Here is a 16553-nt window from a genome sequence, read left to right on the forward strand (position 1 = left end):
TAACCTCTAACCAAGACATGCATGTGTGAGTCTCATTCTGATGGGCACTCTGTTCTGGGCTTGATAACAGTTACAGTTGTACTCCAAACCTCTGTTGTGAGATACACCTCATAACAGCTTTTAAGAACAATTGGTTTACTTGATAACATTCTTGTTGCAGCTCACTGATAAACACACTGACATTGAGATAAATGGGTCTATGACAGGGCAGTCATTGGTTTAATTTGAGGTTTGATGGTCAAATGCTCTCACCTCCATGAAGAATATAACCATATAACATGCCCTTTTAACATGGTGGTAAAAACCATCACTTTCAGCTAGGTTAAATTTCTGAGGTATATGTCACTGAAAAGGGCATCAAATTTGTTTTTCAAAATTCAAGACCCAAGTAAAATTAAAGTTGTCAATTAGAACTAGGATTAAAGAGGAAGCAATCTGATGCACAAGAGATCAGATGGTGGAGCTAGTGCACAATTTCTTTTCCAGCCAGCTGCCAAAAATATAGGAAGCAGCAGAAAGAAGTCCTCCAGTCAGACTAGGCATGATGGTATTAAAGCAACTTAAACCTTTTATCTGTGAAATCAACCCTTAAGGTGGTGATATACACTACAATGCACCACAATTACTGAATTTGCTGCAAAGTATGTATTAAGTTTCTATATGTTCGTCTATACTATCACAGAGTGATATGACGCCATTCAAATGTGTACCGTACACATTTTTGTAGAAAACATTATTAATTACATCTTTATTGATTGCTCGAACATTTAAAAGCCTTGAATATCTCCTATTACATTTCCCCTAGAAGTATGATTGCTTGCCACCTCTTTTCTCCCATGTACTGCACCTCCACATCCAGTCTACAGGCTCTACTAAGCTCTACTTGCTGCACTTTTCCCCTAGTTTCCTTGTTAGATAACTCTCAGTGGTTCCTATTAAGTATAGTAGGTTTAGAATTGAAGCAGGCTCGCCTTAAATATTTGTCTCAGTATAAGGTTAATTTGACATTATTACTTTTATTTTTTTAATCTGTAAAGATTTGCTGTGGAATCCTTTGTTTGTTTGATCTTTGACTCCATGAGCTTGTTTTTAAGTAGAAGGCTCACTCTTAAAGCTGTCTACTGCAAACTCCTTCAAACTATTATCATGCTGAATTTTGTTTTGTATGACTTGCATGCATGCACACTTGCTGCAGTTTATCAATGTAAAGAAATGTGCCTGCGTATCACGCAAGTGACTCCTCTCCAGATTCATATTTTGCATGCAACAGTTATAAAGTAGCATGCTGCTGTCGGTAAAAGTGTTTTTAGAAAACCTGAGCAAACTATGACACCAGTTGATGGAACTTTTCATTCCTCCATTTCCTCCTCTCACTTTTTATTTTATTTTATTTTATTTTTTTACTTTATTTACTTTTTTTTTTTTTTTTTTTTCTTTTGGGGGGACGGGGACTGTGGTGTTTTTCAGGGGGGCATTGACCTGCAGGCGTACAAGTGTCTGTCCTGGCTGTGCTGCCCACGCAAGACACCCAAGGCCCGCTACATGCATCTGGCCCAGGAACTCAGTGTGGACCCCGACTGGCCTCCAAAGCCAACCACCACCACTGAAGCCAAACCTCGCCCAGAAAATGGTTCCACCTATCAAATCATGATCAACTCCTAGCACCCCCCCACCCCCTCCCAGTATTAAGCCTAACCTTTCATACGTGTGCTTAGTGAATGCACACTCAACCTTTTTCACATAAAATTGTCAGAGGATAATTGCTTGTCATCACAGTTAGCAGAGACTTGCATCTAATACTGTAGTTCAAGAGACATTTCTGCAAAAACCATAGGATTACACATAAGTACCAAATAAAGTTAAGCTTCGGTTATTTCAGTACTTTCTCTCTCTGTCTCGCCCACTTGTGCGCGCTCAGGTCTCTCTTGCTTATGTTTAAATGCCATTCAAACATCTGTAACTTCAAATTTCATTCCCATCCCTTATTACAATGTGTGTTCACTAAAGCTGAGCAGCAGTCCACGTTGGGAGGATGATTGATTAGAACGGTTGAATTAGCACGATGGCCTCTTAAGATTAAATGCTAAACCAGGTTTAATATCCCCTCTTTTTATCTGTCTGATAGGGGTATAAATGAGAGCCAAAGTTCCACTCAACTTCAGAGATGGCTTCTGACAAACATGTGCTGTCAGATGGAAGGTTTGAATTCTCGAAAATAATTGCTGTTTTAATAATCTATGTTAAAAAATAGCATGCTTAATGAAAAAATTTAAAATAGAGAAATACAGTTTGGGATGACACAGATGCTAGCCCGGTTGAAGGGTTGTACTTTGGCTCTCTTAAGTGTGACCCACCTTGACTGAAATGGGGAGGACAAGGATTGGTCAATAAAGGCAGAGTTTGAAGAAGAGGGCAGAAGAAAGAGGTTCCACTTCAAAAATGGAGAGATTCTGTTATTTGAAGTGGAAAGGTTGGTGGAGTTGAATGTGGACAAAGTAATGGATAGATACCTGTAGGTGGCTGCACTGACCAACTCAGTATGATCGGATCATACAGCAGCATGTGGATGTTCTATCTGTGTTTGTATTTCTGAGCAGCCTTCACCTCGCTTTTACAACATTCAAACAGTGAGTAACGTGTTTCACAGGTCTTACCAGTTGTGGGCAGTGCAGGCTCTGATTGCTACTATGTAGTGGTCTTATACATCTAATGTACATTTACATAGCATGGCTGGCAAGCACTCATTAGAGATCACAGAGTGATAACCAAAAATATTTATATAACTCACCTTTGACCCCCAGTGCTTACTAATTGAGACCAGTATTCAAATATTCTTTAAAGCACACTGTGAATTGTAGAAAATCGAATATTATGAATGGCTGCAGTCTGTCTTGTTAAATTGCACATTTCAGGCAGAAGTTCATATCCACATTTGATAATAAACACAAAAAATATGCATATCGAAATGATTGTGAAGAGCTTCTAATACAGGTCTGGGGAAGTTTAGAGAATACAATTGGCCTGTCCAGACTTGGAAACTGCACTATAATTAAGAAAATAATTTTTCATAACTGACCACACACTTGTAAAGTATTTGTCAGCCTGCTGTCATGGGCTACAATGTGACATAGCCACAGAAAATCTTGCTGCTAAGCCTGGCCAACTTTTAATCTAAATTTATGAAAACAGAGAAAATGTCTTGTTGACATTGTTAGTAGGCAAGGTAGGTTTAGAGAAAGTGGGCTTTTAAAATTGCAATACATTATACATAATAGGCTGAATATTTAAAGTATAAAATTATGAGGCCATAATGTTGCAGTGAGACAGACTGATACACAAACAGATGTGCTCATCCACACTTAACCACAGGCAAAACAACCAAACAAACAAACAAAAAAAAAAACAATATGAAAAAGAACTGTCAATTTAGCCATGCTAGCATAGTGGCCCAGTCTGATATATCTCAAAAACTGTTGGATGCATTGCCATAAACTATGGCACAGACATTCATTTTATTTTTATATATATATATATATATATACATACATATATACATATATACATATATATATATATATATATATATATATATGTGTGTGTGTGTGTGTATATGTATATATATATGTATGTGTGTGTATATATATATATATATATATATATATATATATATATATATAATTTTTAATTCCTTATTTTCTATGTCATGCCACCAGCCAATAATAACACTTAATAACACAATAACACTTCAATTCATAACAGGATACCTCTGAAGCTAATGACTTAATTCCCATCAACCTCAGCTGTACTTTAATATAAAGCCAACATAGCTTGCTAACATACTAAATGATTTTCATCCATCAAAAATGTTGCTTTCTAGTGTGTAAAGAGCTTTGCTTTACCTTATGGTAAGCCATAAGGTAAAGCAAAGCCATTAGTCTTATGTTTTTGCGTCTGTGAACCCTGTCCTGTCAGCTTCTAATGACATCAGACAGAAACTTGAAAGTATACCAAGACTTTCATGATGCCAGCTCCCTATTTGTCATGTTCTGAAGACTTGAAAGACTAGATGGTTGCAATACTAGACATATTACTACAAATATACAGCATTACTGTAGATTATTAAACATTAACATTAACATGAAATGCACAAGAAGCAGCATGCATCTGACTGGCTAACAGTTAAATACATGCATGAGACCATATGACTCAAAGCATCCTACATCTACAAACTCACGTCAGATTGGCTACAAAAAGCCAGTAGTTGTTTTTTTTTTTTTTTTTTGTTTTTGTTTTTTTTTATTTAAACAAAATTTCTTCCTATGGAAGACTGATTAAAAATGTAATAGTAAATTAAGGTAAGGAATTGTGCATACCAACCACTCGCTGCTCTTGGCACATTCAAAAGATCCACGCAACAACACCCTGCATTAAATGGATGCAGATTACCATGTACAGTTGTGTTCATGTATTACACATAGGCTACCTGCATAGAGACATAAGGGCTATATTTTATGTTCACTGCTGTTTCTTTGACATTTAAGTGATGCTCGCCAAAATCTGTTCTTTACACACTCACCTCCTGTAGACTTTGAAGGTGACTGTAAAAGTTTGTAATTTCTTCCTTAATGAAACCTTACCGTGGGAATTCAGAAGAATTTGATTCCAGTAATGACATGCTGAGCAAACAGATGAACAACAGAGAAGTAGTTTATACTCCATGGAGGATTGAGGAAGTTTTGGTTTTTTTTGTTTGTTTTTTTGTTTTTTTTTCTTTTTACATTTTGGCTCTTTTTTTTTCAGCAATGAAAATTGGTAGCTTGGAAATCATTATAACTCACTCAATATTATCACAACCACCGTAAATAGAGCTCCAAGCTTCTTAAAGCCAGCAGAGATAATGTTTGATTGTCAAAATGCAGATTTAGGGTAGAGAATCACTTTAAAGCAAAAACTCCAACACACATGCAGCTGGTTCCCACTGTCAGTATAACTAAGCACCTTGCCTTTTAAGAATTATATCGGTTCATGTTAATGATTTCCAGTGGTGTGTGTCTCAAAGTATTTTCATAGTGTGACTCTGGTTATGAGACAATGTGTCTAAAGAATGTCAAGTAAATGTAAAGTTACTCCTTCTCCATGACAACTTTAAGCAAATTATTTCTCAAACATTTGGCAAAAACTCTGTATTATCTGATACTTGATTGACACAACATCACCTTAAGCTTGTCCATGGATTATTTATGATTTTATACATATAGAAATAGTCACATTTGATTTCCATAATATCAATAACAAGCCTGACTTTGCTCAGTTGTTAAAAGCCATTGTCTATTGAGATCCTTGTAATAATATTCCAAATGCATATGAAACGTGTGATCAATATTGTTTTTTATGACAAGCTCAAATATGACATGCGACAATAGTTTTCATAGATGCATTGTTTATTTGATGAGGAAATTGATAGTATTTTGTTACAGTACTTTGTGGGCAACATTTCAGTATGAAAGGACAAATGTATAGTTGATGAAACTGGTAAGAAATGCATAACATGGCTCAGATGGACATTGTTGTGCCAATTTGCATAAGAATGCTGATATTTTGTCAAAAAATATCTTATACTCAATTTGCTATTTTGGTTGGATTTAAACAATGTTGCTGATATGCTCAAGCATGGGTTTCTCTGCTTCTGAATATTCAGTGGTTTTTTCTTTATTTTCAGGGTTTAATTGTTTTTCTCTAGATACCTACTGAGGCTAAAGTTGAATGTTGTGTAAAGAGCAAAATTTAATGCAATGCAATACTATGATTATTGATTCTGTTTCCAAAGACTTGTCATCACATCTTTTAAAAAAAGAGAAAAATGTTATATTTTGTGGTTCAGTTCTGTCAAATCTGATTTGACTTGGCAGTAGTGGACTATAAACAGTGATAATAATATTAGAAGATGGATTCTATCTGTATATATGAGATGTACATTTCTAGTGTGTGCATAAAAGGCAAAATAAGTAGTTATAAAAATGTATGGTTTTTGGATTATGAAAGGGCTGGTGTGTCTTTGCCTGCTATTTTTGGTACTGTGTTACAATCAGTTGTTTGTCAATTTTTTATTTTTATTGTCTATTAGATTTGTTTGTACTTTTGTTGTGGAGTTAGCTTGGATTTTCCTTCGGCATGAATCCTGGGCATTTATTTCACAATTTAAATCAGTGATTGTGAAGTATGATTGGGGCACTGGATCAATATTTGTTCTATCTTGGTTAAACATAATGGAGCAAATGTCTACTTTAGAATCTGAAAGAAGTTGAACTTTAACCAACCTGAAAGGAAAAAAATGTTTTTGCTAGTTCCTATGGTAAATCTACTTCTCAGCTTTTTTTTCTTTTCTCTATTTTGTCTCAATGCTTTGTGTAAACCAAGGACCTGACACAAGAAGGGAGTTGATGTAGTTTATGTAGGACCTCATCTTGGAAAATTCAGAATTTGAGAAACATCTGACAATCTTGTTATTTTTCTGTCCAATCATCCAATGTACACATTTTACTTTTTTTGTCTAGAACTTATTAAAAGTCTTTTGTATCTGTGTAAATTCATGGAATTGGCAAAAAGAATGTGCATTGCTGCTCAATATCAGCAGTCTGTTGTAGATGTGATTATATTGCTGCTAGGGGCAAAATGATTCGGTCTCTGCTGTGTCATTATCGTGCACCTTGATACAGAAAATTCATCAATTTAATGATGTGCAAAGTGTAAATACAATTGCTTTTCTTCTACGCTACAGTTTTGCCTTTCATTGTGACACAGCTATGTCAAAGCAATTGATTTTTTATGATGAAACCTCTATGCTCTTACACAGGTACAACATATACCGACTGTTGACAGTTAGCATTGGCCTCTTAGTCACATTATGTATTTTAAACAAACTATTGAATGGCATTTAGATTGAGTCAGCCACTGGGTGTATGAAGCCTCATGCGGATGTTGTTTCCTCAGGGAAATGTCTATTTGTAATGAATAGAGAAAATAATAAAAGTTGATACCCAAACTGAATGAAACTATATTGTTGGTAAAAAAAAAAAATTTATTACAGTCCATCTGTATGTCAGCTCTTTCAGTAGAGTTTATTTGATGTGCTTTTTATTTGCAGCTCCCGCACCTCAGCAAGAGGCTCACCTGGGGTATATGTATTTTTGTTATTGGCAGAGATGTAAATTTTTTGAAGATTTTTGTACTTTATAATTTATTTTTTATTTATTTCCATTTCTTTTCCCTGAGGATTGTATTTCAGATTTATCTTGATTTCTTTCTTTTCAATAAATGTTCTGAAAACAAGTACTGTGTCTCAATTGTCATTTTCCACAATGCTGCAGAAACTACAGGTAAGCACATTGCTGTACGCAGAGAATGGGTAGGAGCTGTCAATATGTGGAGCAAATTCAAAGTACATTGTTGATAGAGTTTACCTGAGTGCAGTACCTGATAAATGTGAATTGGACACAAGCTATTTACTGACTTAACAAGTTGACAGGGGTCACCTAAATGTAAACAATTGAATAGCACATAATGCATTGTGGGATACTGAGAGGTGTGAAGGTTACGCAGGTTGTGTTCTCCAAATTCAGTCACAAGATGCTTCATTTTGAAGAGCCTTTGAAATTTGACAAGCCTTGTTGACCCATTTTTATGCATTTGTTCAGAAATGTGGAGGATCCAGCCCCAGAATTAGGAAATATACTGTGCAGCTTCAGTAGTGTGCAGTTCCTAAAGTGCACAAATGTATCTTACATAAGATCCTGTGTACTGATGGCTCGGCAAGCCCTTTGTATATCAGTCCATCCGTTCTCACCTTAATCTCAATTGCATTTTGTCTTCAACTAGTCTAAACCGTTTATTCAAATTACATATTCATTAACCATGTTATCAGTATTGCTAATTTAAATGTCCAACTGACAGGTAGCACTCAGGATTGTGTCTACTGCAAACTTAACATATGTCTGCAAGTTTGCGGACTTTGAAGGAATTACTCAAAAAAAAAAAAAAAAAAAAACTTAAAACAGGGGTGACAGAAAACATCATTTTCATTTTGTGTGTACAGTGCATTGCCACAAGCACTGTATAGTGTCTTTTTGCTATGAATGTATCATGCTTATTTTATAATCATCTGAGGACATTACAAATTATCACTCTGGCCTAGGTTAAATCCTACTGGAAAGGATAGATTACTGACAAGGAAAACCAGACAACTTCCCAAGAGCACAAGGTTGTGTTTTATCAGAGTGATTCTGTGTGTAGTATTAAAAAGTATTTAACACAAACTTTTATTCCATCATAGATTTAATATAAGGCTGCATTCAAAAAATATATTTATTATCCATATATTTGACTTTTTTTAAATGGTTTGCTTTATTTTTAAGATCATATAATATCAGAAAATAGTGACATTGAAAAAGTACAGCAATATGTAGTGGAGGCCCAACAACCAATTTTTGTCAAATTTTAAGAAAATTTAGAGTCCCTGCATTCTACTTCACACTTTTGTAATGGGCGCACACAAATTGTTGAAGGGTGGGTTCAGTGCTCACGGCTGATGATTGACCTTTGGGCCAGGGTGTCGATGGTCATAGACAATAACATGAGAGACACATGCTAGGGAAGGGGTGTTGCCACACTGCTAAAAAGACCGAACCTCGACTGCAGTACAACATAGGAACTCTTCACCGGTGCGTTTTCTGTCAGTGCCGATTTGGAGGTAGTAACGTCCACAGGAAGTGGACTGTCATTCTGGCTGTGTCCTTGTTAGCTAACAAGATAGTTAGCGGCTGGGGAAATGTGTACCATTTGGAAAGATGGATTGAACTGTGCCTAAAGAGTGGATTTGAAAGATATTTGTGTTTATCTGCTGTTAATAACAGCACCATGTTGCGTGTTGGGAGCAAAGCCGCCTGGTAAGTGCGTCTTTACTAAAGGTAGCGGTGACTGAAGCTAGTTGTGTTAGCTGTGTAAGGAAAGCACAGATGTAGCTGGTTCCTTTGACAGCTGCGGGCAGCCAGGCTAGCTGTCGTCCTAGTGAGTGAGACCCCTGTTTGAAATATTATGGCTAAATAGATCCATAACCTCTGCCCACAGACTGTTACTGACATATTTATTATAAGCTGCAAAGCGGCCTGTGCAGTTGCAGGGAATCTGGGTGTTATTTGGCTAACTGGCAAGCTAGGTAGCTAACCCGGGTGGTTGGTGGATGTGGTTTATCTCAGTCAAACTGACTTGTTTGACAGGGTATTGTGATCTGACTTGAAATACCTTTTTTCACTAGCTAACATTGTATGCGTATCTAAATATATGATAACAATTCATCATAGAATGCAGATTTGTTTTCCATTTTAAATTTTAATGCATTTTGCTGACGACCAACACTAACGTTACCTTGAAGGGCCAAATTAGCCATATGCACAATATCTTCTCCTTGCTTGCATGTTGTTTTTTATTGTGATGCTACGTTATACTAACTCGATCACTTACTTCAGTGATAACTTGTTAAAGTATGACTGACACCAGCCTCAGTACCTTAGTTTTGTGCACTAGGGAACTTATTAGTCCTCTGTCTTTTTTTTTGGCTGGAAATTAAACAAAATGACTATTACTTAAATTACTGTTAACCTTCTTTTGCAATATCTGTTTTTACAATAAAATGGGTAATATTAATAAAAACTCTTAGATTCCCTGGTTTCAAAGTGTCACATTTTTATCTGCTGGAATGATTCAATTGTGACTAAAGCTGGAGTTCATATTATTGATTGGCCAGTACTTGCATCATTAGGGATAGAGTTGAAGGGATAACTCAAGCTCCCTCTGAGATTGTATTGTCAAGGCACATAAGGAATATGAGCTTGTGTGATTCGTTGTCTAATTTCTCTGTCCTTTCAGCATGGCCTGCAGGAACCTGGTCTCCACCCACATGGGGGTGAGATATCCTGTACCGCTGCAGAAGCTGCATCCTCTGTCCCGTGCCATCCACCACCGCTATTTGGGAAACACTAACCCTCAGCGATCCCCTCATCGCACGGCAGCCCGCTACTTCACCTCTATGTCACGTTTGCCCATGCGACCACCCAAGCCATCTCCTGGATCAGGGGGCCGTAGCTACCAGCAGCAGCGCAATTTCTGGGTGGCCCGTCTTGCTGCTAGGCTGCTGAAGCTCCGATACCTTCTGCTGGGCACGGCAGTGGGAGGGGGGTACACAGCTAAAAAGGTCAGTATTGAGTCGTTGAATGTGTGTGTCTCTAACTCTCTTTTTTCAGCCCTTTTCTTACCCATTAAGTTGTTTTTAAATTTTCAGTTATCTCTTGATCCAAGGAAATTATCTTTTGAATGCATTACACATTTTTTCCATCAGTGTTTGTCATGCATTTGTTGGTTTTTTTCCAGCTGTAATAGTGTCTCGCTGCTGACTGCAAATATCCAATTATATTTCTAATAGAATGGAGCATTTATATCCTATGCTGCATGTGTGAAAAAAACAAAGGTTTGTCATTTTACTTTCAGACCTATGAGGAATGGAAGGAATTGCTGCCTGACTTTAGTGAATACAACTGGGTAATTCCTGATTTTATCTGGGAACTGAGTGAACAAATTGATCTTGGTAAGCATCTTTATTTTAATGTCCTGATTCATGAAGTGAAAGACATACAATTTACATCTTGATTGTGCATTAATGTGATAATACCAGGCCATCACTTCATTGTAAATTATTCCTGATTTCAGTTAGTGAAACAGGGACAGTTATTCTTAGGTTATACTTGAAACATGGCTGCACAGTTGTGCATCGTGGGGTAAGACTTTTTGTCTTATCTGACCCTTCTGTCTTCTCCACCTAACCTGTTATTTCTTGTCTCGTGTTTCCACAGATAAATTGGCCAAGGCTCTACCAGAGATGGAAGAAATAGCCAAACTACTACCAGACCTAGACAAGATAGGAGAGAACTTCACTTTCCTCAAAAGCCTCCTGTCTTCTGGTGAGTGAGCAAAACCTGAACTATGTCTTCATAAAGCCACTGCATCATAATACAAATAAAATCGTTACTTGCAGACATCAGAGTGTCCAGTCCAGTGTCATTACCAAAGCAAATCAGTCTGCCACACCTGCATCAACCTCTTCTTTAACATTATCCGTCTTACAGTTCAGTTGGGTGCTGTATACCGCACCTAAAGTATGGCATTTGTGGTTTCTCCTACCTCAAAGTGACCGTAGCAGAATGAGATAACATAGACTGAAGGTTATAACAAAATATGAGGAAGTAGCCTGCTTTTTGCTCTAAACTGCTTTTTCTGCAACAGACCTCCTGTCTATGGTTGTGGTTGCTAATGGATTCTACAAAGAGCCCTCCTTTATACCAAATAACTTATGACTATTGTGTTCTGTATCAGTAGTTTTGTGGGCAAAGCTAAAATCCATGCCTTATACAGCCTTTATCCAGATTGGACCAAGTGCATATTACTGCAGCAATCCTGGGTAAACTGTTGTCAATTTCAATATTTCTATGTTTCCCTCACTACTTCCGCTCACAATTCATTAAAAAGAACATTAACCAAAAAGACAACAAAACTGCTTTGTATCACTTTTAATAAGTCATTTTGGCAGAGTGCACGTCTCTCCTTGGGTAAGATGAAAGCTCTCATTACTTTAAATCTACCCTACACACCATCTTTTGGAAATCACCAATTGTTACATTTAACACACGTGTTATATGATAGGCTAATTGTAGAGTATAAGGGGTTTACTGCAGTTAAGGTGAACCTCAAACCTCAAACCCCCAGTTTGTCACCACCTCTGTCATGTGTAAAACCACTCACGTTACTCCTGCTGCAGTGGTTTTGATTTCATTGGCTAATAGCACACCATGGCTCACAAATCCCAACTGTATAGAAGAATGTTTGACGAAAGGGATCGTTCTCCCTAAAGTAAAATTATCCACTCACCATCATGTCAGTTAAAACTTCCTTAAAAACTGTTAGCAAATTTGCACCTTCTTTATATCTCTGGTTTCACCCACCAGTCTGCTTATTGAGACTTCCACAAGATAACCATGAAATGTCTCTAATATACTGAGCAGTTTTTAGTCAATGTTTTGAATTCGTCAATTTGAGTCTGACAGGAAGTGATAATATTAAGAAAAAAATCTTATTATGCCTACAATTCTCAGGTAGAGGAAGAGGAAATGCTTTTAAATAGAGCAACATCTCAATTGGCTGGTAATGACAAAAAATGACATTTGGGCTCCTTGAGGATCAGCACCAGTTTGGGGTGTGCTTATCTCTTTTAACAGTTTCTCATTAGGTGGCTACTTCACTTGAATTTCCGGCACAGCAGCTGCTTTGTTTTAATACATACCATTTAGCAGTGTCCCTGCTTTGACCATCATCCCTCTGCTTCTGTCTTTTATGATTTTTATCTTGTGTTGTTTTCCCTTTCTCCTCCTCCCCTATCCTCCTGTCCTCCTCCACATTCTTCACAGGTGTGAGTTTGGGTAGTGAAGTCAAAGGAGCTGGTCTGCATCTGTTGTTAGGTGTGTAAACCCTGCACTCATTAGCGCTGCCCACTCCCCTTTATTCTTTCTGCTGCTGTTTGACCACCATCTTGCCACGATATTGGTATGGTTTTGGTTTCCTGCTTGTGGACCAGAGGAATGCTTGCCATGGTTCAGCTCTAAAGGCAGGAAGATTCAATACCATGTTGGGTTCCAGGTTGCAGACCAGTGCTGCTGTCGACAACAGCAGTGTTCATGGTTAACACAGGTTCTTTATTAAGTGAAATGTATAACCTTGACTAGAATGCTCAAAAGGTCTTGGACTCGGGGTATTCGGAGGAGTATGATTATTCATGCAGATATCAGATTTTACCCTGTGGCTGACATCTGTTTGCTTGAATTAGTAAAACACTCTTTAGATTCGCTCGTTTTTCCAGACTTCTTCTAAAATCCTGAGAACTGTTCTGTAGTTCACATCAAAGCACACGTGCAGTAAAAAAATTTCCATCTTGAGTTTTAAAAAAAATGTCCTTCCTGTTCTGGAAAGCTCTAAAATGCAGATCCACTGTGTTTGCCTTTAGTTTGTCTCCAGTTCCCTTTTGACTTTCCGTAACCTGACTATCCTTGGCTGTACTTTCTCCCACCTGTGTGATTTTTTTTTTTTTTGCCTCCTTTGACTTCCACCCTCTCTCCCCTGACCTGTATCTGCTGCTTTCTTTAACTACACTCTCATTGCTAATCTATGGGGCGATCTCATTTCTGCCTTTACTTACTGACACTCAGATGTTTGGAAAATGCACACAAAATTTAAAGTGAAAATTTTAATAAATTTAAATTAATTAAATGTAACTAAATTTAAAATACATTTAAAAATTTAAATGTAAAGTAATTTATATCGGGCATCAATTTAGGTTGGAAATTCTTGACGAATGGAAATATTCATAAAAAATGTCAAATAGTGGTTTTGATAAATAACAATGATGTAAAATGCAAGTAGGTCTTGTACAAAAGTTTATGGAAAGACCTTTTCTTCTAAAGTCATTTGTGCAAACACTTGCCAGGTTAGACTGGGCCACACCTCTGCTGTGAGTCAGAAAAATGACAACAAAGTGTTGGCTCTGTCTCTTCACCCTTAGTCTTTACTTTCAAACCTTTTTAATTCATTTAAAAAATGTATATATATTGACAGTTAATTTATTCACATGGATATTACATTTGACTATTCACAGCATATTATAGCATAGTGCTATTTTTGAATATGTTCCTTATTAATATGGCTACGCAGACATGACACTAATAGCATTTTAGTTAACTCTTAGTGAGTCACTTCAGACAAGGTATCCATGGATCATTGAATGCTGAAAATTGTTAAATTCAGTCAAATTTTTTTTCCCGCATTCAGTGACAGTTTCTTTTGTACTTCATGTCAGGTTATTTTATTACGTCTTGCAATAAACGTTCTTCTGACCATGCTGCCCCACGAAAGTCCACCAATCAAAATTTCAGTGGCCTTATACCTAAACAGAAATAACTATAATTGGTTTTCTGAACCTTTATTACATGTATTTAGCAGGACAACAAAAAATGGAGCCAGCCCTAGAAACACAAATGTCTTTTTTACTGACTAACTGAGTGGTGAAGTTACACCACTGGTCAGCATACCGATTGTTGGAGTTTCCCCATTGGCCCTTACTCTTTCAAAATGAGTTGACGCAAACAGTTTCTATTACATTTATATGTGCGTAGATGGTATATGCATATAATGTATGTATGTATGTATCAGTGCAAGATTTTCCAAACATTTGAACTTTGATAACACTGTTCATAGGCCTGCTTTAAATGGCTATCTGGCATATTTTGGTTATGGGCATAATTGTCTCACTAAGCTTGTTTACAATTAGTACTCAATAGTCAATGATACATTTTCATTGGTAACCTTATTTGTGGTGTTATGTCTCCTCTGGTAGAAACTTCAGGTGATCCTCCTCTAAAAGCCACAGATTCTTCTGCTGCAGCCACACAAGATGCCAGTGACAAGCAATACAAAAAGGCAAGTTTATAAAACCTGCTGACTGCTGTCAGCTTTCTGCTCTCTACTCCACCACAGCTCAGCCCCACTCTGATCCCGTTTGCAGCTTTGCTACCTTTCACTTCAGTGGCAAGAACTGTAGTGGATTGAATCAAAATGTATTCAAAGAAATGAGTTTGTCTTGTTCAAGGCATAAGGCCATATCATTTAAGGGCCTGTCAGTTGCCTCACATAAATTGTTAAAAGTAGCACTTAAACAGGGTTCTGATTATATGAACCTGATAGCTCATTTAGTGCTTCAATTGATAGTGTCCTCTATATTTATATTTGATATTTTTGGGTGCATTTTGATTCATTCTGTTCTATTGAGTGATTAGCTGCCAGCTTATTATCAAGATTCGCTTTTTAGGCCCTGAGGCAATGTTATGGTAAGAAACATAAGAGCTTTACTCAGTACAGAGCAGTTTACTTTTGAGTGTTGTATTACATACAAATTTCTACCATTAACACGGAATACCACTGTATGACACTCATTCGGATATTTATCATTGCTTCGTGTGCCTTTACTGCTTGTCATTCCTCTCAACTTTTTTCCCAGAAGGCTCATTCATAAAGACCAACCCTTCCACTACAGTATATAATCTCTGGCAAACACGTGTGTTTCATTTTTTTTGTTCTCTCTCCTTTTTGTTCATTTCGTATTTTGTCCTTTTCCATAATGTGACCAGTCTCTCTGTTTTATTTTTATGTTATTGTAGGTTTTTGTGTGTCTTCTAACACTATATAAAGTTAAGCTTTGCAAAAAAACAACAAAAAAAACAAACTATACAAAGCTTTGATTATGAATATTCTAAGAGGAGCTGCATTAAAAAAAAAAAAAAATGCTTTCTCTCCTATGTTCCTGCTTTTTGTCTGCAATCATGGTCTCCAACATGAACACACATAACACAACTAAAATCTTAGTTGATGTTTCATTTCAAAAAACATAGAACATATATATGTGCATTAAACAAAGCAGCAAAAACCAGCACAAAATTGCACAATAATGTCATGTTTGGGACCTCTGAACCAAAGCTGATTTTACCTGCTATACAGTATGCTTTATGCCTTACCCCGGATAGAGCAATATCCCAATGCTTGCTTTGCTTATTTTCATCATCTTTAACATGAGCAGATCAATTCTATTCAGAACTGCCATATATTGTGTTGCAACACATTCAAACATTGTGGACTGAACTTGGTAATGATTTTACCGTTACAGTAAAACCTGAATTTCTACTCTCTTTACGTAATATATACTGCTAAGTATGAGTATAACAGTCAGTTATTGTGTTGTCTGAATCATGGTGAGCATACAGTCATGAAGCCACAGTAGCACATGATGGCGAGGAAAGGTAGCAGAGACACTGTTGTTGCCACTTGTTGAGAGGTGCTGGTTGTGGTATTGGTTGCCTCTTCTGCCTTCAGTCTGGCAAAGTTTGGTGTCTCCCTTTTGTGTTTAAGAGAGACTAACTTTGTTAGGTCACACTGATGATGGTGGCAAGATTACCAAAGCCAAAGATCCTGATTCTCTTAAACTTGAGCCTTGACTGAATCGTGATTCTTCAACAAACACCACCAATGCCAGGGACTGAGACACAGGCCAGGTTTCCTCTGTTGTAGCCCTGTGTTTTTTGGATGCAGCATTGGCCTGTATGGCCGACCAGACTAGTATCTGGTTGTTGTGTTTTTTGCTGCTCCTACCTCTTTCTCACTATGACGTACCCCAGCAGGGTCTGCTTGGCGAGCTCATTCTTATTCAGCAGCAGATCCAGCGGCACGAGGAGGAGGTCCGGCGGGCCGCTGCAGCCAATAGTGCGCGTCCCCCACCGCCAGAGCCTGCTCCCAGTCCGCCTCCGAACCCCAGCCCCCTTCAACAGAAACGCAAGGTGAAGGTCCCACCCCATTTAGATTCGTCCTATCCCACAAATGGCTCCTAAAGGATCACAGCTACAGAATAGGAA

General features: G+C 37.4%; 2 protein-coding genes across 6 annotated transcripts in view; both read left to right on the top strand.

Annotated features, from left to right (window-relative positions):
- The window catches only part of atp13a3 (ATPase 13A3), a 40804-nt gene extending 33475 nt beyond the window's left edge, over positions 1-7329 (top strand). Inside the window, exon 34 of one of the 2 annotated variants that reach the window (XM_071488010.1) lies at positions 1468-7329. In XM_071488010.1, coding sequence (XP_071344111.1) covers positions 1468-1662 — 195 coding nt within the window. In that variant the 3' untranslated portion in view covers positions 1663-7329. The remainder of the gene's footprint in view (positions 1-1467) is intronic. The other variant, XM_071488011.1, reaches the window with a different exon arrangement.
- A 1404-nt stretch (positions 7330-8733) lies between these two features.
- Positions 8734-16553, top strand: part of opa1 (OPA1 mitochondrial dynamin like GTPase) — a 37004-nt gene continuing 29184 nt past the window's right edge. Inside the window, exons 1-7 of one of the 4 annotated variants that reach the window (XM_071488014.1) lie at positions 8734-8942; positions 9922-10246; positions 10540-10636; positions 10902-11009; positions 12510-12560; positions 14489-14571; positions 16323-16478. In XM_071488014.1, coding sequence (XP_071344115.1) covers positions 8914-8942; positions 9922-10246; positions 10540-10636; positions 10902-11009; positions 12510-12560; positions 14489-14571; positions 16323-16478 — 849 coding nt within the window. In that variant the 5' untranslated portion in view covers positions 8734-8913. The remainder of the gene's footprint in view (positions 8943-9921; positions 10247-10539; positions 10637-10901; positions 11010-12509; positions 12561-14488; positions 14572-16322; positions 16479-16553) is intronic. The other 3 variants (XM_071488015.1, XM_071488016.1, XM_071488017.1) reach the window with 3 other exon arrangements.

This window comes from Trachinotus anak, unplaced genomic scaffold (genome assembly GCF_046630095.1).
Source record: "Trachinotus anak isolate AG129_WGS33_773 ecotype Australia unplaced genomic scaffold, CSIRO_AGI_Tana_v1 ptg000010l, whole genome shotgun sequence".
NCBI classification, from domain to species: Eukaryota; Metazoa; Chordata; class Actinopteri; order Carangiformes; family Carangidae; genus Trachinotus; species Trachinotus anak.